This window comes from Eptatretus burgeri, chromosome 6 (genome assembly GCF_056783735.1).
Source record: "Eptatretus burgeri isolate ZD-2024b chromosome 6, Ebu_testis_v1, whole genome shotgun sequence".
In the NCBI taxonomy this organism is placed as follows: domain Eukaryota; kingdom Metazoa; phylum Chordata; class Myxini; order Myxiniformes; family Myxinidae; genus Eptatretus; species Eptatretus burgeri.
The window spans coordinates 80623449-80647138 of NC_140966.1; the positions used below are offsets into that span (position 1 = coordinate 80623449).

A 23690-nucleotide genomic window follows, 5' to 3' on the forward strand; every position below is an offset into this window, starting at 1 on the left:
GAAAACAAACCTGTAGTTTAGCATTACTTTGTGTCTGAATCCGTCATGATTGCACATGCACAGGGAGAAGTGAGATAACCTTTTCACTCTGTCTGTCTGCCTGGCAGTTAAGCAAAATTGAAAATCATTCCAAACTGAAAACTTACTGTTTTTAAGGACGTTATGAAGGACACAAACAACAGGAATGAATAATTAATATATGTGTTTGCTTAGGTGGTTTAAAAGACACTGCAATAATGGTGGTAAACTTTCCAAAAAATTTTTCTACAATGTTTAAAGTCTTTATTTTATTTCAACTGAATTATACACAAACACTGTGGAGCACAAATCACCTTCTTACACTTTCAATACCATTCCGTTCAGCAGTACTTGGTCAAAATATTTCTACACTTTACATCATCACCACCAATAAAATTTTCTGCTTGGAGACTCCGCCCAACATGGGGTAATGTGTTCAATGAACTCTCTTGTTTTGGTAGCTATTTGGTTTCAGTGATACCTGATGGAGTTAGATTTTACTTGAGGGGGCATTGGACAGATTTGGGGGCATTGGAAGGGTAAGCTACACCTCATTGAGGGAAGAGCAAAGCCACAGCCCCAAAAGTGGCAGCAATTTATGACTCGATTGACAGAAGAGGATAAATGGGGTTTCTGAGGCAGCCATTCAAATGAATGGGGGAAAAAGGAAAAACTTTCGAGCTAAAGCCCAAAAAGCCCCCAATAGGAGACTGATTTTCTCCCCCTCCCATACAAGCAAATGGAAAATTGAGACTGATTCCCTTCCCTCCCATACAAGCAAATGTAAAATAGGAGACTAATTCCCCCCCCCCCTCCCATACAAGCAAATGTAAAATTGAGACTGACTCAAGCCCCAAAAGCCCAAAATAGGAGACTGATTTCCTCCCCCTCCCACACAAGCAAGTGTTAAATTGAGACTTACTGATTAAAGCACTTCTTTCCTTTTATATTTTCATTCCACTCAAAGAGCAAACCAATGAATATTGCTCCATGTTCTACTTTGGGGAATAAATTAATTTTCCTATTACATTCATCAACATCGAGTATATTCACAAAGATTACTTTGGAACTTGGTTCTTGGTTTAAGTGTCTTTGTTGAGCAGAAATGAAATGAAATGATAAACTTCTCTCAATGCTCTTGTTTGACCACCTCCTGAGCCACATATCATTTTGAGATTGTAGTAAATTGTTTTTCCATTGTTCAATTGATAACCATCAAAGTTTTCACTCCATTCAAGGATATTTTTTTTTCTTTACATCCTCCAACTTATTTGTAATTAAATTTATCCGCTTATTTGTTTTATCACCTTTTACCCCGGTTATTTCTTCAATAAGACTTATTTGATATTTCTCACATTCTTTATGTTTTCCATTTAAATACCAAGGCTGATTAAATCTCCACTCTTTGGTTTGGTTATTGCCTGGTTCTATCATTTATAAAGCAGTAAAAAGACAGCGGTAGCCTGTTAAAATTCCCAACCCAATATCTTAACACTTATATTTATAACCATACGGGAGACTATTGATTCCATTCTCTAAAATATATCTTTTACCATCAAAAGCTCCTAATGCTTTCTTACTTATCTTTTCTGCATATAATTGATGCTTTTAACTTCTTATTGTATTCATTTTTCTGTACTCTTACTTCTTTAAGGTTAAAGAGTTGTAATAATGTTTAAAGTTTATTGTTTCCTTGATTATATTTTTCTTTATTCCCTTTAGCTTGTTATCACACCTTTCAATGTTATTATTATTATCAATATACGTAAAAGCATAAGACTTTGATCTCAATTCTATGAATTCACTAATGACCTTCCCACCCAATTCATCTTTAAACTTACCAATAACCTTATTATTCTTTGATGAAAACAACACATCGCCCGAGTTATAATTACTTGTATCATATATGTCAATATTATCAATCATATCCTCATATACATCACTTGTCTTAATTTCTAATATAAAATATCTGTATCCATATATAACAATGACACATTATCCTTATACTTTGATTTTAAATTATTATAGTAATTGTCATACATTAATGACTTTGACAAGTCAATAATTGATGTTCCTGTATAAATAGGTTTATCCATTTCAATACTCTCTCTTTTCAAATGAATAGCACAAAAGTTCTCTGAAAACACCTCCGCTCGTTCAAAACTCGGTCTATTAATTAACTTTGAAGCCCGTTTCGAAGATGTAGCAAGTCTTATGTTTTGTCGATTCCTAACATTTTCCATAGTCTTTCCAAATACAGCATTATTCATTAATTTATAAAAGTCCTTCTCAAAATATGTTTTTGCTTCTGTTCTCCTTTTTGTATTAAAATCAATATACTTCTTTAACCAATGACTGTTTAAATTTCAAAATGCTATGAATTTTCCTCACTCTCAACCCAGCAGATAAATATTGTCTCAAGTTTCTTTGTTGCAAAACATAAATTTCTTTGTCATTTAATGTAGTAAGAAGTTTTTTCTGGAGATTTACCTTTCATATTGAATGACTGTTGGTAATCACTGAACCATTCTTTTCTTGGATTTTCTTTATCAGGAACATAAGGTAGGTCTTTATGTTTGTGATGAAGTTCATCTGGATATTTTAAATCAACCTCAAAATAATATCCAACTTCAGCTTCATCCAATTCTTTTTCAGAGGAGACAACAATGTCTTGTAAAAGTTTTTCATAATGTTTTTCTTTAACCCATTTAAGTTTTCCATAAGGTAATGATTGAGACATAGCCCACCCATACAAATTGTTAGCATCATAATACATCAGGTAAGAGTTGTCCTCATTCTTCTTATAATCAGGAATATATTTGTGATTTGCTTCAGCATATCTCTTGGAACATACTTGAGATATTCCTCCTCTTTTAGCCTTCTCTATCATTAAAAGCATATCTATAGCACTGATTAATTCCAAATTTTGTTTTGTCATTTTTAACATTGCACTCCAAGCCAAACCCGGGGCTGTGTAATAGTGAGCGGGGTCGAATCCATAAGAATTTTTATTATGACAGACTGTTCTAAAAGTTTCAAACACATCAGCCAATAAGAATACATCAGTTTTAAGATACAAATCATGATATTCTCCAAGATTCTTAATATTAAACTTCTCCAAAACCTTTTTAGCTTGTGTATAATCTCTATCGGAAATATGAGTTTTAGTCAACTTGCCAGAGAAACTTTCCCTTGAAGGAAGTTGTGTTTCTTTAAAGTTCTCAAATGAATCCATATAGTCATATGGATATATTCCCTTTTGTGATAAGAGATCAATCTCTTCTTGATTTGAGAAATGTGATTTAAGATTCGGTAAGTTTTTAATATTTGATGCTAAGTTAGATAATGGACTTGCCATAAACTTGTATGTGTCAAGAAATCTGATATGGGTTATGAGGGATGTATGAATTGTTTTTGTGAATGAGATGTATTTTTGATCTGTTTTAGGAATGGCAGAAATATCTCCAGATGTCTTTGAAAGTTCATTTATAAATAGATGTGTGTCATTGTGAGCGTTGTTGTGAAGAAAGACAGGAACAAGCCGGTAGGCGACGAGGGATCTGCTGGGATCGAAGCGCTGGATACGATGCTTTTCATTCTGACCGATCCACCGACAAAGATTCATTGCCAAGACGTATTGGTTCACATACAATTGTTCCTCTGCCTGGCAAGATTTTTCCTATTGCATATTTTGCCAACTGGCACTCCTCATAAAAAAATTATGGTAAATAGACAGCCGATTTTTGAAGGACTACCATTTGAAAAATAAAACGTAAATAAAAAACCGGCTTGAGTAAAATTTTCTAAATATCTCGAAGTGTTTAATTCCGAAGTCTCGTTTCTCCACATTCAAAACTGTAGGACAAGTATTGAAAATAGTGAACGTGGTTTTTCGGCCGCTGCATAGCAACGTGTGGTTGCTTAGCAACGAAACTCAAACGTGCGCACTCCCACCCCATATGGCACCTGTTCACCAAGTTTCTTCGAAATCGGTTTGCTGGTTTGCGCTGTGGAGCCTCGCGTTGCAGACACACACACACACACACACACACACACACACACACACACACACACACACACACACACACACACACGGAAAACCCGATAAACTTCTCTCAATGCTCTTGTTTGACCACCTCCTGAGCCACGCATTATTTTTCATAAGCCACGCCCACTTTCCTATGCCACTCCCCCTTTTCATCAACCACGTCCACTTTCCCTCAGCTCCGCCCACTTTCCTAAGCCCCTCATAAAAAATGACAGTAAATAGACACCCTATTTTTGAAGGACTACCATTTCAAAAATAAAACCTAAATCAAAAATCGGCTCGAGTAAAATGTTCTAGATATCTCAGTGTTTAATTCCGAAGTCTCGTTTCTCCACATTCAAAACTGTAGGACAAGTATTGAAAATAGTGAACGCGGTTTTTCGGCCGCTGCATAGCAATGGAGAAACTCGAACACGCCCATTCCCACCCCATATGGCACCTGTTCGCCAAGTGTCATCGAAATCGGTTTGCTGGTTTGTTCTGTGGAGCCTCTCGTTGCAGACACACACACACACACACACACACACACACACACACACACACACACACACACACACACACGGAAAACCTGACAATAAGGGATATCTAGCGAATCCAATAAAGTTTGGAGGCTTGTAATTAAGATTACAACGGGAATGAGCTGTACCTCTATATTTACCAGTAAGATGACTGTGATCCCTTACCTTGACCTCTCCCTCAATTTTCTCCTCTCAAATATGACAGATACTCTTCTTTCTAAATTCCTTTTTTAACCATTATTATAGGTTTTAACCATTATTTCTCTTAGTTTTATGCAGTCTTTTTCCAATCGTCTTGCAAACTCCTCTGAGGCATCTTCTCCTCTATAAAGTTCTAACTTGTTGTATTCATCACCAACAGATGATTTGATAAAATAACATAAACCACAAGGAGTATATTTGTAATATTTATTTGTGTTTGATTTATTTGAATTTGGTGAAACAGTATCTATCTTTTCAAGGATACTTTCAAAATCAGCATATATCACAAACGGATATTTTATAGATTTGTTAAAATCTTTGAATGATATGTTTGAACCTCCTTTTGGTAAATTGATTATGGTTGATTTATGATTACCACAATATTTTCAATGTTGATTTAATCATTCTTTTGTGTGAAAGGAGTTGAGACATCTCTTAGAAGGATACGTTTTACATTTTCTCTTATATAGTTCTGATTTGGTTAATCTTGATAAATTTTTGATGTCTTGATAAATAAATAAATAAGTTATTGTCTAAAATGTAAAAAGAAAACCAAGAGTAAAAATATCTCGTATGTCAAAAGTAAAAATAATAGGGTTATACAAAAAGGTACATATTCGGTGTGTGGCTCAAAAAAAAAAAAGAGTCATTTCCCAAAACACAAACATGGGGGAGATATGCAAAAGTTTTTATCAGGAAGTAAATTTACAACTACTGGAATACCAGGGGAATTACATCTACCAGGGTATTCTTTCTGTGGTCCAGGAACAAACGAATAAAAGACTAGATGACGCTGACAATCCTAAACCGTGGAGAAAACCTATCAGTGGGGTTGATGAAGTGTGCATGAGGCATGATATTGATTATGGAAATACCACAACGTTGGAAGAAAAACATGAAGCCAAGAGAGAAATGTTGTACAATTTGTCTCTCATACAAAATCCAACATTGAGAGAAAAAGTTGATAGGTTCATCGTGAAGAAGATGATCAGTGCTAAATTGAAACTTGGGCTTGGAAATTCAAAAAACTTATAGGCTCTAATGATGTCATTAAGATGGAAGAGCAATTAGCTGATAAATTACATAAACCAATAATCACAAAGTTTCGTAGAAGGAATGTTTATTCCAAGGAAGTTGAATATATCTGGTCCACTGGTTTGATTGACTCAATAATGATAAGGGGTGCAAGTGTGCTTTAACCTTTATTGATTTGAGGAGTAGATATGTGTGGGTCGTCCCTTTGAAAAACAAAACCGGGAATACAATCATGTTAGCCTTCCAACAGATATTTAATAAAAGTAAGCGAAAACCTAAAAAATTATGGACTGATGAGGGTACAGAGTTCTACAACAAAACATTTATGAATTTTTTAACACCTTAAATGAAGGAAAAGCGGTTGTTATTGAGCGATTCAAGTGCACTTTAAAAGAGAGACTATACAAAAAATTCACTCAACTCGGTTCTCAACAATGGTCATCTTTAATTCAGGATATTGTAGATAAGTATAATGATACGATTCACACCTCAACGAATACGAAACTATCAGAAACATTTACAACATTAAAATATGAAAAAGACATTAACGTCAGAAAGCCTAAGTTCAAAGTTGGTGATATAGTAAGAATATACAGGTGGAAATCCCATTTTGAAAAAGGTTATACGAAGCGATGGACAAATTAACTTTTAAAATCGTTCATGTAATAGATACAGTTCCTTGGACTTATAAGGTATATGATTTAAAGGGGGAAGAGATTTTAGGTTCATTTTATTCACAGGAATTGCAAAAGACAAAGATAAATTGAAATTTTTTTGACTCCACCCCTTGTTTAACTCCGCCCCTTTTTGACGACGCCACACAAGCCCCACCCACGCAAACCCCACCCACAAAAGCCACATCTACACAATCCCCATACACACAATCCCGATACACAAAAGCTCCACACTCATAAACCCCACCCCACACAAGTTCCACCCACAAAAAGCACATACACACAAAAAAATGTGTAAGACCGCACAAAAAAATGTGTAAGCCCCCATCCGCAGAAGCTCCGCCCCCACCAACACAAGCTCTACCCCCATCCGCACAAACGGATAGTGAGTATTTTAGCTTCAAATTCGCGCAAAAAATGCTCAAATTACCCGAAAACAAGCTTTTTATTCCAAACAAAAGCATTGTCTGACTCAACTTTTTGTTCTGCATCACTATTGTGAAGAGAAAACGTGTGATTTCATTGAAATAGTGAGTATTTTAGCTTCAAATTCACGCAAAAAAAAATGCTCAAATTACCCTAAAACAAGCTTTTTAAACCAAAGCAAAGCATTGTCTGATTCAACTTTTTGTTCTGCATCACCGTTCTGAAGCGAAAACGTGTGATTTCATTGAAATATTGAATATTTTAGCTTCAAATTCACGCAAAAAATGCTCAAATTACCCTAAACAAGCTTTTTAAACCAAATAAAAGCATTGTCTGATTCAACTTTTTGTTCTGCATCACTATTCTGAAGCAAAAACGTGTGATTTCATGGAAATAGTATTTTAGCTTCAAATTCGCGCAAAGTTGCTCAAATTACCCTAAAACAGGCTTTTTAAAGCAAACAAAAGCATTGTCTGACTCAACTTTTTGTTCTGCATCACCAATCTGAAGCGAAAACGTGTGATTTAATTGAAATAGTGAGTATTTTAGCTTCAAATTCGCGCAAAAATTTTTTTCAAATTACCCTAAAACAAGCTTTTTTAACCAAACAAAAGCATTGTCTGACTCAACTTTTTGTTCTGCATCACTATTCTGAAGCAAAAGCGTGTGATTTCATTGAAATAGTGAGTATTTTAGCTTCAAATTCGCTCAAAAAAATGCTCAAATTACCCTAAAACAAGCTTTTGAAACCAAACAAAAGCATTGTCTGACTCAACTTTTTGTTCTGCATCACTATTCTGAAGCAAAAATGTGTGATTTCATTGAAATAGAGTATTTTAGCCTCAAATTCGTGCAAAAAAAATGCTCAAATTACCCGAAGACAAGCTTTTTAAACCAAACAAAAACATTGTCTGACTCAACTTTTTGTTCTGCATCACTATTCTGAAGCGAAAACGTGTGATTTCATTGAAATAGTGACTATTTTAGCTTCAAATTCGTGCAAAAAAATGCTCATATTACCCTAAAACAACTTTTTAAACCAAACAAAAGCATTGTCTGACTCAATCTTATGTTCTGCATCACTATTCTGAAGCGAAAACGTGTGATTTCTTTGAAATAGTGAGTATTTTTGCTTCAAATAGGCGCAAAAAATGCTCAAATTACCCAAAAACAAGCTTTTTAAACCAAACAAAAGCATTGTCTGACTCAACTTTTTGTTCTGCATCACTATTCTGAAGCGAAAACGTTTGATATCATTGAAATAGTGAGTATTTTAGCTTCAAATTCGCGCAAAAAAAATGCTCGAATTACCCTAAAACAAACGTTTTAAAGCAAACAAAAGCAGTGTCTGACTCAACTTTTTGTTCTGCATCACTATTTTGAAGTGAAAACGTGTGATTTCATTGAAATAGTGAGTATTTTCGCTTCAAATTCACGCAAAATGCTCAAATTACCCGAAAGCAAGCTTTTTAAACCAAACAAAAGCATTGTCTGACTCAACTTTTTGTTCTGCATCACTAATCTGAAGCGAAAACGTGTGATTTAATTGAAATAGTGAGTATTTTAGCTTCAAATCCGCACAAAAAATGCTCAAATTACCCTAAAACAAGCTTTTTAAACCAAACAAAAGCATTGTCTGACTCAACTTTTTGTTCTGCATCACTATTCTGAAGCAAAAACGTGTGATTTCATTGAAATAGTGAGTATTTTAGCTTCAAATTAGCAAAAATGCTCAAATTAGCCTAAAACAAGCTTTTTAAACCAAACAAAAGCATTGTCTGACTAAACTTTTTGTTCTGCATCACTATTCATCCCCCAGTCAATCCCCCAGTCAATCCCCCAGTCAATCATGGCTTGTGAATATTACCAGTCTGCATCCCCCAGTCAATCATGGTTTGTGGTTCAGTCCACTTTGTCGATTACCACATGTGTGGAAATGTTGATGTGAATATCGTAAAAAATAATAAAATGCTATATGTTTTTTTATATTTTTGTTTTGATATGGATTAAATCCATCGAATGTATGTTAATAAATTGTTTTAGTAATTGTACCAGTTGATTTGGGGATGGTTCAGATATGTATTGCTTTTGGAATGATTCTGTCCAATTTCACTCCCCCCCCCTCCCATTCCCACAATCATGGCCTGGTCTGGTTGAGTCTGCATTTACCTTGAATTTATTTTCATAATAAAATGATTAATGTTTGATGTATTTTTCAATTTTGGGTTGCGTGCACTAACCCAGAGAAAAAGGAACTTCCTTGCATTGCAATCACCATAATGACCTCAGCAGTTATTGAGGGAGGTTGTGCTACAGTTTAACATTATTTTTAGAGGGGAAGAAGAAGTACAAATTGGCGATTTATCGGTCTCTCGTTGTGGAACTTTAGCGATCAATTTTGGTGGGTTTTTTTTTTTAAGTCTTGGTACTTCAGAAAATGCTCGAGAATAAAAGTTATGGCTTTTAAATGCTTATGACTTCACTCTAGAGTGGTCTATGAGCATATCATTGTGCACACATTTGAATGGGCGGCCATTTTTTCCAGTATCATCCCTTTTTATGGAGTACTGCCATACTTCATTATAAAACAATGATGGCTGTCCGTTCATCTGTTAGCTGTTATTCTGAATGGCTGTGTGAGGAGGCTTGGTGCAATGTCATTGGCTCTTGGCAAGATTGAATAATGTATCTTGTAAGCTTATTAAAAACTAATATTCAAAATCTGATTTCATATTTAACGATTGGAAATCATGGCCTAAATAATTATGTCGAAATGTGGAGTGAAATTGGAAAAAAAATTAGGAAAGACCAACTTTATTCTAACCTGGCATGATATCATTAAATAATATGGTCCACAAAACTGACATAAAATAGCTCCAAAATTTATTTATTCACTCTTTCAAAAGTGCAGTAATTATTGTACGTCTGATTCTATTTTACACCACCCAGGAACACCAGTTCAGAAGGTTCAGAGATCTCTTTGGATTTGGATTCGATTTTTATTATATGCACATTTTTATCTCCACCATTGAGGGTGGATGGAGGTTATGTTTTCACTCCTTTCTGCCTGTCTGTTTGTTACTTATGAAATCTTTAGATTTCGTAAGTATATTGATGACTACCGTCGTGTTTGTGTGTGTGTGTGTGTGTGTGTGTGTGTGTGTGTGTGTGTGTGTGTGTGTGTGTGTGTGTGTGTTTGTGTGTGTGTGTGTGTGTGTGTGTGTGTGTGTGTGTGTGTGTGTGTGTGTGTGTGTGTGTGTGTGTGTGTGTGTGTGTGTGTTTGTTTGTAGGCACGATAACTCGAGAACGGAAGAAGCTACCAATGTCAAATTACACCATGTGGTTCAGGAGGGTGATGGCCAGCGCAGATTCGATTTTGGTCAAAATCGGTCAGAGGTCAAGGTCACAGTGAGGTCAAAGATCCAAAAAAAAGTTATAACTCGAGAACGGAAGAAGCTACCAATGTCAAATTACACCACGTGATTTAGGAGGCTGATGGCTAGCGCTGATTAGATTTTGGTCAAAATCAGTCAAAGGTCAAGGTCACAGTGAGGTCAAACATTCGATTTTTGATGGTTTGGTTCAGATTCATCGTAGAAACTTCTGGTTTACGTCGCTACCTTCTCGAAAGACAGCTTTTATTAGACAAGGTCAGAGGTCAAGTCGACGATTTCGTAAGTACCAGTCTATGACTGCTTGTTTGTTACTTGCAAAATCGAAGATTTTTTTCAAGTGTATTGTTCAATCTATTTTGTTCTTCTGTCTGTCTGTTTGTCTGTTTATCGCTTACAGGCATAGACTCCTATAGAGAAGGACTGGAACCTCATGATCTCGGGGTTTGTAACTTGAGTCTGAAGTATTAACTTGAGTCCGGGGCTAAAATGACTTCTAGAAGGGCTAGAGACATGATCTTGGGATCCATATAGGGGTTTTTGAGGACGGCGAGTTCAATAGTGTCATTTTCAACACCACCTGAGGTCATCTTCAAGGTCAAAAGGTCATATTTCAAGGTCAAATGACTGAATTTTGGTATTTTTTGTCCGTTTTTGTGTCAACTCATAGAGGAAAACTTTTGTAAAGTCTATGACAAAACATGACATTGTGCACCTACTGCACCTACTTGCTGATTTCTATCATCGTTAACTAATGTATGTTTTGTTTGTTTCTCTTTCAGAAACTGTCCAGCTGGTGATCTCACAGGATCTTTGTGTTGTTTCCTGCTTTGGTGACAATGTGCCACGTCGTTGCAGCTGCTTTGGTTGTAGAGGAAACTATGATGGGACGCCTTATGTAAAGGTCATATCCTACCCAAAAGATCCTGAGGAGAGGGAGAGATGGATATTGGCAATGCCAAATGAGAAAGAAAGCTTGAGGTGCTTAAAGGAGATATATATTTGTGAGACACATTTCAATTGTGATTGGGTGTCAGTTAGGGGTGGCAAACGACCCAAAGAACCCCCATCAATATTTCCTGGAGTACCGAAATCAGCTTTGAAGCAGGTGACCTCAGCCCCACGCCCAACATCATCTTCTATGTCAGAATCAAGAGCTAAGAAGATGCAGGCAGCTGATGAGGCTGCAGACAATATCCAAGATTTCAACCACTTCTGTGCTAAAATCAGCTCCTATTTTCCTGGCTTTAACGTCGTATAAGACCAGGAAAACCTTTACCTATCAAGAACTGATGCTACTGGACAAACTGTCAAGCAGTTCTTTCATTTCCAACAACTTCACTCACCTTTTGGATTTCTATTCTTGAATAGAGTTGAGAAAGATGGCATTGAGGTGCCCAAACGACTTTTTCCTTTGCAGAAGAAGAGCCTGCTCTCAAAATGGTCCCAGATTAGATCCATAACTGACCAGTAGTCCGGCAAATATGTGAAATATTCTAGTAGTTTTGTGCCTTTGATGATACAAGCATGAAATTTGGTACACAGTTATAGCATACCCTTAGGAAACATTTTGGATGTAGGGACATTCCAGATTACCCCTAGGGTCAAAATGGTGGCCATTTTACAAAATGGCTGCCACGAATAACAAATTCTGCCTACAATGTCAGCAAAGTCATATGTGCTTGGTGCAAAACACAATGTAGTGAGTATAATATGATTATTATCAACTAGTGTGCACATGCTTCATTATCTACTTCATATTTGACTAAAAAATGCATCTACGGTGGTCTATGAGGGACACAGATAACAGTTTACCATTGCAATAATGCATGGCTGGAACAAGAGCTCTGCAATATGATCATGCATGTGAATGTTACCTGAATATTGTTTCTGGAAATATAAATAGATCAAAAATCAAATTTGGTGAAAGGAATTTAGACTCCATGAATATTTCCATTATTAATTACATACTGGTAGCTGGCAATGTTGCGATTAAATGCATAAATTTGCGAAATCGATATTGATGTACTCACTGTATTAATTTTCATGATTGCATAATAGAAATGTTCAAACTACAATGGTGTGTTCATATTGATTTGGGTTTAACATGGTCCTGTCCAGTGCAAAGAAATAATGTATGGTGGCCTATTGGGGACATCGAGTGACAATCACCCAAGATCGCCATTGTGTATATATGCATCTCCTCTGGGCTGGGGTTCGTAGTTGAAAATATTGTAACTCTGCTATTCTGTTTTCAGGTGATAACTCCACTGTAGTGTACCCAAAGACTAATCCCCTGCTTGGTGGTGGTTCTTCCCAATTTTACAGTGACTGATTGGTGGTGGTTCAAGACAATGGCCAAGCATTTCAAACTATTAGACCCCCAGCAGCGAGGGCCAAGTACATCTGTTACATCAATTAACCAGACAGACTGGAACCTATGTGTGCTGTGTCAAATGGACACCACTGAGCCTCTTCATTGTCCAGCTGACTCCAAGCGAAGCACAGGAGGGTCTGGATGCCAGACTCTGGCAGACAACCTCCTCAGGTTCAGTGAGATCGACTGCTTGCCAAAATCTCTCGACATGTCCCGCTTGGACGATGGTGAGGGTACTGAGTCCACCTTCCAGCACCACAGGGCCAAGTGGCATGATTCGTGCAGACAACAATACAGCAAAACTCAATTGATTCGGGCAGAGAAGAGGAAAACAACCAGTGGGGATACCGGAGGCATGACATGAAAGTATACCCGTCAGAGTGTGGACCGCACAGAGTCACTGCTCGAAACGTGTTTCTTTTGTGACAAGCCAGCAGGTAACGAGTCTTTGCGCAAAGCTTCTACCTTTGACCTGGACAGACGAGTCAGGAAATGTGCTCTGAAACTAGAAGACAAGCCACTTATTGCTAAACTGAGTGCTGGAGATATGATGGCGCAAGATGCCCTGTACCATGTGAAGTGTCTGGTTTCCCTCTATAACAAAGCAAGGGACACAAAGAGAACCTTGGATGACCAGGATTATATCAATCATGGCATAGCTCTCGGAGAACTGGTGTCCTACATCGATGATGCCCGCATGGACGCTCTTGTGGCACCAGTGTTCAAGCTGGCAGACCTAACAAGTCTGTACAACAACCGGCTGAAACAGCTTGGAACACTCTTGACTGGACGTGTTCACTCGACCAAACTCAAGCACCGGATCATGACATATTTTCCGGACATGAAGGAGCACAAGCCTGGCCGAGATGTTCTGCTAGTTTTCAACGAGGACATCGGATCAGCCCTTCACAAGGCCTGTGAACACGATGCTGATAGTGATGGAGTTCATCTTGCTCGAGCTGCGAACATAGTCCGAAGAGACATGTTGAAGATGAAGACAGCCTTTAGTGGTTCATTTGATGCCCTCTGCCAAGAACAATCCGTGCCAAATTCTCTCGTGGCACTAGTTGCTATGATCCTGAATGGTCCCACGATCCAAGAGCAGTCAAGCCACTCATCTGTATCAACACCCACTCTTACAATCTCACAGCTCCTCATGTTCAACAGCTACGCATGCCGCCGACAGAGTACGAGTATTGAGTCTACCAAGCACGGCCACAATCGGGAAACCCCCGTGCCTGTGTACCTGGGAATGCTGATGCACACAAAGACTTGCAAACGAGACCTGGTTGACACTCTGTTCCACTTGGGTCTCTCCCTCTCCTATGATAGGGTGCTGAGCATCTCCACGGACTTGGGGAACAGTATCTGCCGCTTCTTCCAGCAGGAGGGTGCAGTTTGCCCACCTGAACTGAAGAGTGGTCTGTTCACGACTGGTGCAGTGGATAACATCGACCACAATCCCAGCTCAACTAGTGCTCAAGACTCGTTCCACGGCACTGGCATCTCGCTGTTCCAGCACCCAAATAGTGAAGTGCGTGGAGTTCAACGGCTGTGGGTAGTAGTCTCAGATGATGTTACTACAACAGCAACCACTGCACACCTGCCAGAGTCATACACCACTGTACCTCCTGTGGTTCTCGGTAAACGTGAACCACCGATGCCCAAGTTGGCTGGTCCCAAGAAGTGACTGCCAACTGATCCCTCAAGCAATGCAGGTGTAATACAGGTACGCCACAGAAAATATATCATCTGAAAGTTGTACATATTCTGTATTCATATATGTGCCTCAATCTCTTGTTAACTGTGTGTGGTGCTGAGGTCCTGCCTCTTGTTAATTGTGTTGATGAGTTCTTGTCATTTTGACAGGTGGCTAGAGCAGATGGCAGTTAGTGTAGCATCAGACACACCACTACAGGGAGACGAGACTGTGTCATGGGCTGCATATCATGCCAGCAAGCAGTCCATTCCAGAGGAACCAGAGTGTGGCATGACCCTCACCTCATTGCTGCCTCTCTTCTATGACCAGGCCAAGTCCGTGGCTATGATTCGTCACTCCATGGACGTCATCAAGACAGCAGTTGAGATTCTGAACCCTGGTCAGATCCCAGTCCTCACAGTCGATCAGCCATTGTACGCACTCACCAAACAGATCCAGTGGAGATGGCCAGAAACACATGGAGAAGATCACTTCGTCATCCTATTTGGTGGACTCCACATTGAGATGGCTGCACTGAAAACTCTGGGTGATCTTCTGGATAGCTGTGGGTGGACAGGAGCTCTGGTGCAGGCAGAAGTTGCTACAACTGGTCCTGCTGATTCCTTCCTGAAGGCTGCCCATGTTACACGCACTCGGCGAGCTCACCAGGTCACAGCCAGTAACCTCTATCTTCTCCTACAGAAAGCCTTCAGCCAAGGAGCAGATGAGGGACAGGATCTAGAAAACTGGTGTGCTGAACGTGTGCAAGCCAGTCCGCAGTTCCACTTCTGGTGGATCATTCTACAGTTGGAACTCACTGTCCTAATCTACGTCAGATCGGTCCGTGAAGAGAACTTCCTGCTATACATTGATGCCCTGAGCAAGATTGTCCCCTGGTTCTTCGCCTTGGGTCATACCAACTATGCCAGGTGGATACCAGTTCACCTGCGTGACATGGTGACACTGGCGACCAAACATGCAAGTGTATACACGCAGTTCCTTGCTGGCAACTTCACAGTAAAGAAGACCACTCATGCGTTTTCTGCGATGGCCATCGACCAAGCCCACGAGCAGAATAACGCATTAGTTAAGGGTGACGGAGGAGCTGTAGGCCTGACAGAGAATCCCGCTGCATTACGCCGCTGGATGGTGTCTGGTCCAGAGATGGCCAGAGTGATCGCTGAGTTCCAGGCCACATCAGAGACCAAGAAGGCTGTTCACAAACACCACGAGCAGACCAAGCACACACAGGTAGCCTTTGCTAGAGATGTGCGTTCACTCACTCAAGTCATGGGGGAGAAGGGCAACCCATTTTGTGATGACAGCAAGGATCTCCTGGTGCTAGACAGCAGAGACCTGGCAGACCCAGCAGTTATCAATACTGTATGCCAGATCGAGAAGCTGGGACAAGAACCGCATGACTCCAATGTCCATGAGAGACTTATCAACCAGACAAAGCCCATCACCGACCCAATCAAGAGAAACAACCTCCCTCTCTTCAGCCGACCTCCAGTCAGAGAGAAGTCAAGAGCACAGCTGCAGGTTTCATCTCTGAAGAACGACTGCTCCCTGTTCTCCAGGTTGTTCATTGCGTCCCAGATACGTGATGGAGATCTTGATGAGTTCTTCGCACATGAGAACCAAGCATGTCCCCCTGCACTGTCACACATGGGCAAGATGAGACTTGGAACAAAGTCTGATCTGGTTGGCTGCTTAGAAAATCTGGTCCCTCCACAGGAGAATGCTGCTGCTGCTGCTGCTAGTCCAGCAGTTGAAGTCATCATCCTTGATGGTGCAGTGATCATCAGTATGCTGCCACCTGGCACAGCAAAGACCTTCAACGAGTATGCATCAGAAGTATTCTTGCCATACATCACATCTCAGCTGCAGCATATGAGCAGGATGGATATTGTCTGGGATGAATACCTCACAGACAGTTTGAAGGCAGACACTAGGAAGAAGCGAGGCAAAGGCATCACGAGGTGAGTCGAGCCATCTAGTTCCATTCCTGGAAACTGGCAGACCTTTCTTCACACAGATGAGAACAAGATGGAGTTGTTTGACTTCCTAGCCACCAGAGTAGCAACAACAGACACAGACAAACAAGTCATCAGCACCCACCACAAACATGTGGTTTGTACGCAGGCCCGAGATGTTGCTGGTCTTGCCCTTTGTAGCCATGAAGAGGCTGACACAAGAATGCTACTCCATGCTGAAGACGCTGTGAGGCAGGGATACAGCAAAGTGTCGATCTGTACAGTAGACACTGATGTCGTGGTCCTTGTGGTGACAGCAGCTGGACGTCTGGACATTGATGAGCTCTGGGTTGCTTTTGGCACAGGAAAGAACTTCAGGTTCTTGGCAGCTCACGAGATGTCTGTGGCACTGGGACCTAACAAGTGTCGAGGTTTGCCATTCTTCCATGCCCTCACTGGATGCGACACCGTTTCAAGCTTCGGAGGCAGGGGAAGAAAAAAGCATGGGAAACCTGGAAAGCCTGTGATGAGGTCACTGATGTCACTGCAGCATTCTGTGCCTTGGCTGCCACGCCAACTCCTTCAGCCGTAGATGACCACATGGATGCACTGGAGCATTTTGTTGTTGCGCTCTATGATCGCATCAGTAGCCAGGAACATGTCAATGAGTGTCGCAAGCATCTGTTCACCCAGAATGGCAGATCAATAGCTGCTTTCGCACCAACTCGTGAAGCCCTGAAACAGCACACCAAGAGAGCTACCTACCAAGCCGGCTACTGTTGGGGCCAGATGATGGTGTCCACACCAGAGCTCCCATCGCCCAGTGACTGGGGGTGGGTTCACACCGATAATGGCTGGGACATATACTGGACAACCCTCCCAGAGGCAACTGAGGCATGTCGGCAACTACTAAGGTGTGGCTGCAAAAAGGGATGCAGAGGACAGTGCAAGTGTGTCAAGGCTGCACTCCAGTGCACAGCTCTATGTCACTGTGGTGGGGAGTGTACAAGAGAGTAGAACTGGGACAAGAGAGATCACAGATGATAATTATGGAACATGTACACATGTATCCATGCATCATAGTAGACTCTGTTACCTGGATCTAGAGGTTCCACTGTATAATTTTGACTCTGTAAGTTGATGTTAGGATCAAACAGAAGCACTTCCTCTGAGTTCAAGAGTGTTAAATGAACAACAGTCATTCCATGGTGCTTGATAACAGTTTTTTGAAGAGTTTGTTGCAGAAAACTGTCCAAAAGTGCAAAAATGCACCAAAAAATGTCCAAGTAAATGGTTTATTCACGCTTTGTCACCTTTATTTGCTATTTCTTATTTGCTAGAATCTATATTTAGTTAAATAAAACCACTGGTATGCTTCTTAAATATAGTTGTATCCACATGTATCCTCCTTGTACAACACAAAATCGGCTATTTTGTAAAATGGCCGCCATTTTGGCTCTGGGAATAATCTGGAATGTCCCAATATCCAAAATTCTTTGTAAGATACTGCCCTAGCAGTGTGCCAAATTTCATGCTTGTATCACTAAAGGCACATTTTTTTTCACATATCTGCCGGACTACAGGTAAACATCTATGAATGCACAAGCAAGGAAATTCTTCAGCTTGTAATAAGCCAGCTCTGTTGGATGACTGAGGCACACGAGCTTCCTCATTTCACCTTCCTTCTGTCGCAGCTGCATCTTATGTTCAAACCTCTTGATCGTCGCCGATTTGATACTGATACTATGATTTTCGCAATGCAGCTTCACAACATATCACCCAGTGCATACAAAATGATTCGTCGATCCGGCTTAATCATTCTACCATCAACAAAAAAGGTAAAGCAGATGCTTGCTAGTAGTCAGCAGGACTCCAACCTCATAACCTTGTTCGACCAGCTTAAACCACAGCAGCGTTTGGTCAATTTAATGTTTGACGAGGTAAAGCTGGTCGAGACATTGCGATTTTCTGGAGGGCATGTTGTAGGATATGCTCAAAATGCAGCAGCGGGTGGTGAACACGAAATGCTTGCTTCACATGCTATGGTTGTTGAAGTTTCCTGCCATTTCGGTGGTCCACTCTATATTCTACGCATTTTGCCCTGCAAAAAACTAACTGCCGATCAGCTGAAGGAAGTCCTTATCGAAGCTGCATCAGCTGTAGTTGGTGCTGGCGGTACTGTGATTTCTTTGATATGTGACAATTGCAATAGCAACCGCAGTGTTTATTAAAAACTTGGAGGACCAGGAAGTTGCCAAGTGCTTTCAATTCAAGAGCAATCTATGTTCTTAGTGTACGACTACGTGCACATCTTCAAAAATGTTCGCAACAACTGGATTACTGTTGATGGCAAGACACTCATTTGTCATAGATGGTCATGAGTACAAAGCTTACTGAAGTGATATTCAGAAGGTTTATGAGACCGACCGGTGTATTCCTATTCGCTTAACCAAGCTAACGCACACCGCTGTTTTCCCCAAGCCCCTTCAACGCCAGAGCATACCATTGGTATGCCAAGTGTTCAATGACAAGACTGTCGCTGCTTTAAAGACCTTCAAGGATTCACTGGGCATCAGCGAAGGCACAATCATCCTCACCCAGATAATGAGTGAGTGCTTCAAGATGATGAACGTGAAAGACCGTTTCTCAGCTATCCATCTGCGCGACGAATCCAGACAGCCTTGGACAGCAGACTGTACAAGTTTCACTAGGCTGGAGCAGGCCTGCCAAATTATATCTACTTGCGCATGGCAAGGAGGTGGTGGTCGTAAGCTGAAGCTAACTCAGCAAACTGCTGAAGCCTTCACTGTGTCCACACGTAATAATGTGGATGCTGCCAAATTGCTTCTGGCAGAGAAAGACTTTGACTATGTTCTTCCTGCTATATTTGCAGATTAAGCCTTGGAAAAGTTTTTCGGCCAAGCCAGGCAAAGAAGCGGTGGAAACTTCTACATTGACGTACTTGACATTATGGCTGCAGCTAAAATTGTAAATTTGCAAACACTCATTAAGCATGAGGTTATGCCCGAATCTAGTTCTCGTGTGATTGATTGCGACAAGAACTACAACTTCCATAAATCCAGATGAGCGAAGTGAACTCATTGACGAGATTACTCCTCAAGACACTCAGGATCTCTTGGGGTCTGACGATGCCCTTAAACATAAAGTAGTTTATTTGGCCGGACACCTTGTTCATAAATATGGCGATAGCACTAGTATGGAGGAGATCATTGATGATGAAGATGGTAACGAGGTGTCATCTGAGTTTCTAGATAATTTGAATAGAGGTGGATTGAGTGTGCCGACTATGTCAACTGTCTTTTTTGTACATAATGCCTATAATTTGTATGACAAGACTAAAATGCGTTGCCGATTTCATTTTTATGAGCTGTTATCCTCCATAGATGCACCTTTAGCTAGTAGTAATGCTGCATGTACTACTTTAGCTAACATTCTATTGACAGCTCATGTCCTCAATGTAAGTGACAAAGAAAAGGCTTTGGGATGCCTCAGGAGGCAAGAAAAGCTCTCCAACTCGTGATAGACATAGACATAGTTGTAATAGGTATAGTGTTGTGACATGCATATAATGTTTATGTCATACGATATATGACAATAAATATCAAAGTTTGACAGCTCTACACTCTTGCATCTTATTACAATCAGCCATCTCTCACCGTTTATGAGTTAGACACTAAAACGGGCCAAAAATACCAAAATTCAGTAGTTTGACCTTGATATATGACCTTTTGACCTTGAAGATGACCTCAGGTGGTGTTGAAGATGACACTATTGAACTCGCCGTCCTCAAAAACCCCTATATGGATCCCGAGATCGTGTCTCTCGCCCTTCTAGAAGTCATTTTAGCCCCGGACTCAAGTTAATCCTTCAGACTCAAGTTACAAACCCCGAGCATGGGAGGTTCCAGTCCTTCTCTATAGGGGTCTATGCTTACAGGTCACAATTTTAAACCTATCTTGATGAAACTTCACCACATGGTAGAGTTTGTCACATGGAAGAAGCCCATTGTTTTTAAGGTCAAAAGTTCAAAAGGTCAACATAGGCCCAAGGTCAACAACTTCGGTGAGATTTCTAACATCCTCAACTTTCATCCGATTGACTTGAAATTTGAAGAGGATTTGCATATTTGGTCATTAAATTCAACCACCAATTATTTTTGTGGTAAAACTTGTTCAATGGATTTTGCAAGTATGATGCTCTGCATGACGTCTTCTTGTTGTTTGTCTGTTTGTTTGTTTGTTTGTTTGTTTGTGAACAGCAAATCTCAAGTTGTGGATGGATTTGGACTAAATTTGGGGGAGAACTTGGTTATGTGACACGAATGAAAATATTACATCGTGGTGAAGATGCGAATCCGGATCTGGATCCGAGAATTTTAAAAGTGATTTTACACCATTGAGAGATAAGGACAAAAACGACATATAGCAGGAAATCTGAAGAAGTTGTGGACGGATTTGGGCGAAACGTGGAAGGCAGGTTGGGTATGTAAAAAGGAAAAACAGATTCTATTTTGTTGAACATCTGAATCCGGATCCGGATGCGAGAAATTTTTAAGCGATTCTTCACCATTGAGTGATAGGGCTAAAACAATGTACAGTTTAGCACGATATCTGAAAAAAGTTATGGACAGATTTGGTCCAAACTTGATGGATGAGTTGATTAGGTAACAAGAACAAGCTGATTAAATTTTAGTTCAGGTCCGATCCAGATCCGACCTCACAGCGGGAAAAAAATGTAAGCTAATAAGCCAGGAGGCGGTATTTACTCTCCCGAGTGGTCGTTCCAGTTAACATATACATCTATACAACATGGCATTGCAGTATGTTTATTAACAGTGCGTTAAGAAATGACCTCAGCCTACAGGATGATCTTGAGGTACCCACACTCGCTTCTTAACTCTCTATCCTGACTTTGAATCTCGACCCAGCTATAAACTGTCATTCTGGTTTCTCACAGACTGGGTGAATCATCAATGTTTGTGTCGTTCCTAGGATGGACGTTAAACTGGGCGGCCTGTCTTCCAGTATTACTTGATGGACGTTAAAAGATCCCCACGGTGTGCTTCACAAAGAATGGGCGAGCTAATGCCGGCACAGTGGCCAAATTACAAATTCCTGCCCGAACTACTTCTGGGAAGGCAATTACAAACTACCCAGTCTGAGTGGGGGATAGAGGGCAGGGTGAGGGGAGTGGGGGAGAGAGTGAGTGGGAGAGAGAGGATGGGATTGGGGAAGAGACAGGGGAGTGAGGGAGAGAGGGCAGTGTGAGGGGAGTGGGGGAGGGAGGATGGGATTGGGGAAGAGACAGGGGAGTGAGGGAGAGAGGGCAGGGTGAGGAGAGTGGGGGAGAGACAGGGGAGTGGGGGAGGAGAGAGGATGGATTGGGGAAGAGACAGGGGAGTGGGGGAGAGAGGGCAGGGTGAGGGGAGGGGGAGAGAGGATGGGATTGGGGAAGAGACAGGGGAGAGAGGGCAGGGTGAGGGGAGTGGGGAAGAGACAGGGGAGTGGGGGAGAGAGGATGGGATTGGGGAAGAGAAAGGGGAGTGAGGGAGAGAGGACAGGGTGAGGGGAGGGGGAGAGAGGATGGGATTGGGGAAGAGACAGGGGAGTGAGGGAGAGAGGACAGGGTGAGGGGAGGGGGAGAGAGGATGGGATTGGGGAAGAGACAGGGGAGTGAGGGAGAGAGGGCAGGGTGAGGGGAGTGGGGGAGAGACAGGGGAGTGGGGGAGAGAGGATGGATTGGGGAAGAGACAGCGGAGTGAGGGAGAGGAGGGGATTGGGAGGATTGGGGGTGTGGGTAAGGGTGGAAGACGTTTCCTTCTGTATTCATCGAGCCTGTCCACCCATTCCTCCCTTCCCAATTATTTATCCAATTGTCCCTCTATCTTGTTCTTCAACTCCACTGTTGGTGTTCCACCACCCTCGCAACTGTTCATTTTGTGTCTTGATCTGTTTAGTGTTGTAGCTCTTTCATGAGCCTTTACTCTGTGTACAAAAACGCCATAGGTTGGCAACCATTGTACAGGCTTCACGGGCCAAATGGTGTCTTTCTGTGTTGAAGTCCCTTGGCAGGGAAGTCGTCTATTATATTTTGTGAACCGTGGTATCTGGTTGTGCGTTCGTCCGTCTCCTGTTTATGGAGGCCGCTTCTCGCGCTGCATTGAAAAGCTCAACGTTCAATTTTGAAATGACGGGAGAACAGGCATAAGTCAAGTGGCGGTATTTTAATGGCGGTATAAGTCGCTGAGAGATTTGGCTCTGATCGAGTGAAACCAAGAACGCAACACAATTGACCTTTGTAAAAATCCATCAAGTATTATTTAAATTGATAGATTAAATGAAAGTTATTCCGTCACGGGGGACGGGTAATCTTCCTCGTAAGAAAAAAAAAAACGAGTCACTACAGTCATACACCTGAACGATCCCAACACTACATACAAACATCGGAGTAAATTAAAAATAATAACACAAATATAATAACGAAGCATATTATTTACGTTTTCTGTGTTATTAACTTATTTTTCTCCATTAACTATGTTTGAGCGAGCTTTCAAATGGTGTATTTAGCTGAAAAGCTATTTAGGGTGTATACAAAAGCTCAGCTGTAACCTCCACCAAATTATCGTTGTACATTTTATACGTGCCTTTCGTTTTATCGAATATAACTTAGGTATAAAATAGTTTATGCGATCACAACAATTATAATCAAATTAGACGTTAATAAAACGAACGATTCCCGGTTTGCTCGAATTTGCGTGCAATATGGCAGCTCTTTGCTGTGGCGCGTCTCTGGCAGCCTACCACGTGTGGCGTGCGAATCACGGCCTGGGAAACGTGTTAACGAGGCACGTTCCATTAAGGATCATATCGACAGGTAAAGCGAATAATTATAACCACTTTCAATACGATACGTCCTCATAATAACATTGATCTTCCATTTACTTTCAGTCTGAGAGGAGATAATGAATGGAATTGTCTCCCTAGAAAGGTAGTGGCATCAGAAAGAGTGCGAAAGGTTAAATTGAAGTTCAATAGGTACCGAGATGCATTGGCGATCGAGAGGTGTCTCGGGATGTTGACAGGACTTGTGTAGATATGTGATGGTATCTGGTGTGGGTGCAGCGCAGGCATAACGGGCCGAATGGCCTCCTGCTCCGAAGTTCCTTGTGTCGGGATGAAATTGCATATGGACCCTTGTTATCGTGAGAAATATAATTGTCAGAGCTTCAAAATGATTTGCCTTTACATGTTACAGATTGGCTGCAGAGTCAGAGAATGATGAGAAGGAAGGGAGGGATATTGAAGG

At 41.0% G+C, this 23690-nt stretch overlaps 2 protein-coding genes and 1 pseudogene across 4 annotated transcripts in view; all 3 read left to right on the forward strand.

Annotated features, from left to right (window-relative positions):
• LOC147025156 (uncharacterized) overlaps positions 1-14413 on the forward strand; it is a 33703-nt pseudogene extending 19290 nt beyond the window's left edge. The window contains exon 2 of the transcript XR_015059369.1: positions 11095-14413. The product of XR_015059369.1 is annotated as an uncharacterized LOC147025156 (transcript). The remainder of the gene's footprint in view (positions 1-11094) is intronic.
• A 29-nt stretch (positions 14414-14442) lies between these two features.
• LOC147025157 (uncharacterized) lies at positions 14443-16564 on the forward strand. Its single transcript, XM_085885829.1, has one exon. It carries the CDS (start codon positions 14536-14538, stop codon positions 16372-16374), a length of 1839 nt encoding a protein of 612 aa, XP_085741955.1. The 5' UTR covers positions 14443-14535; the 3' UTR covers positions 16375-16564.
• A 6548-nt stretch (positions 16565-23112) lies between these two features.
• MRPS35 (mitochondrial ribosomal protein S35) overlaps positions 23113-23690 on the forward strand; it is a 66147-nt gene continuing 65569 nt past the window's right edge. The window contains exon 1 of one of the 2 annotated variants that reach the window (XM_085885830.1): positions 23113-23258. In XM_085885830.1, coding sequence (XP_085741956.1) covers positions 23147-23258 — 112 coding nt within the window. In that variant the 5' untranslated portion in view covers positions 23113-23146. The remainder of the gene's footprint in view (positions 23259-23690) is intronic. The other variant, XM_085885831.1, reaches the window with a different exon arrangement.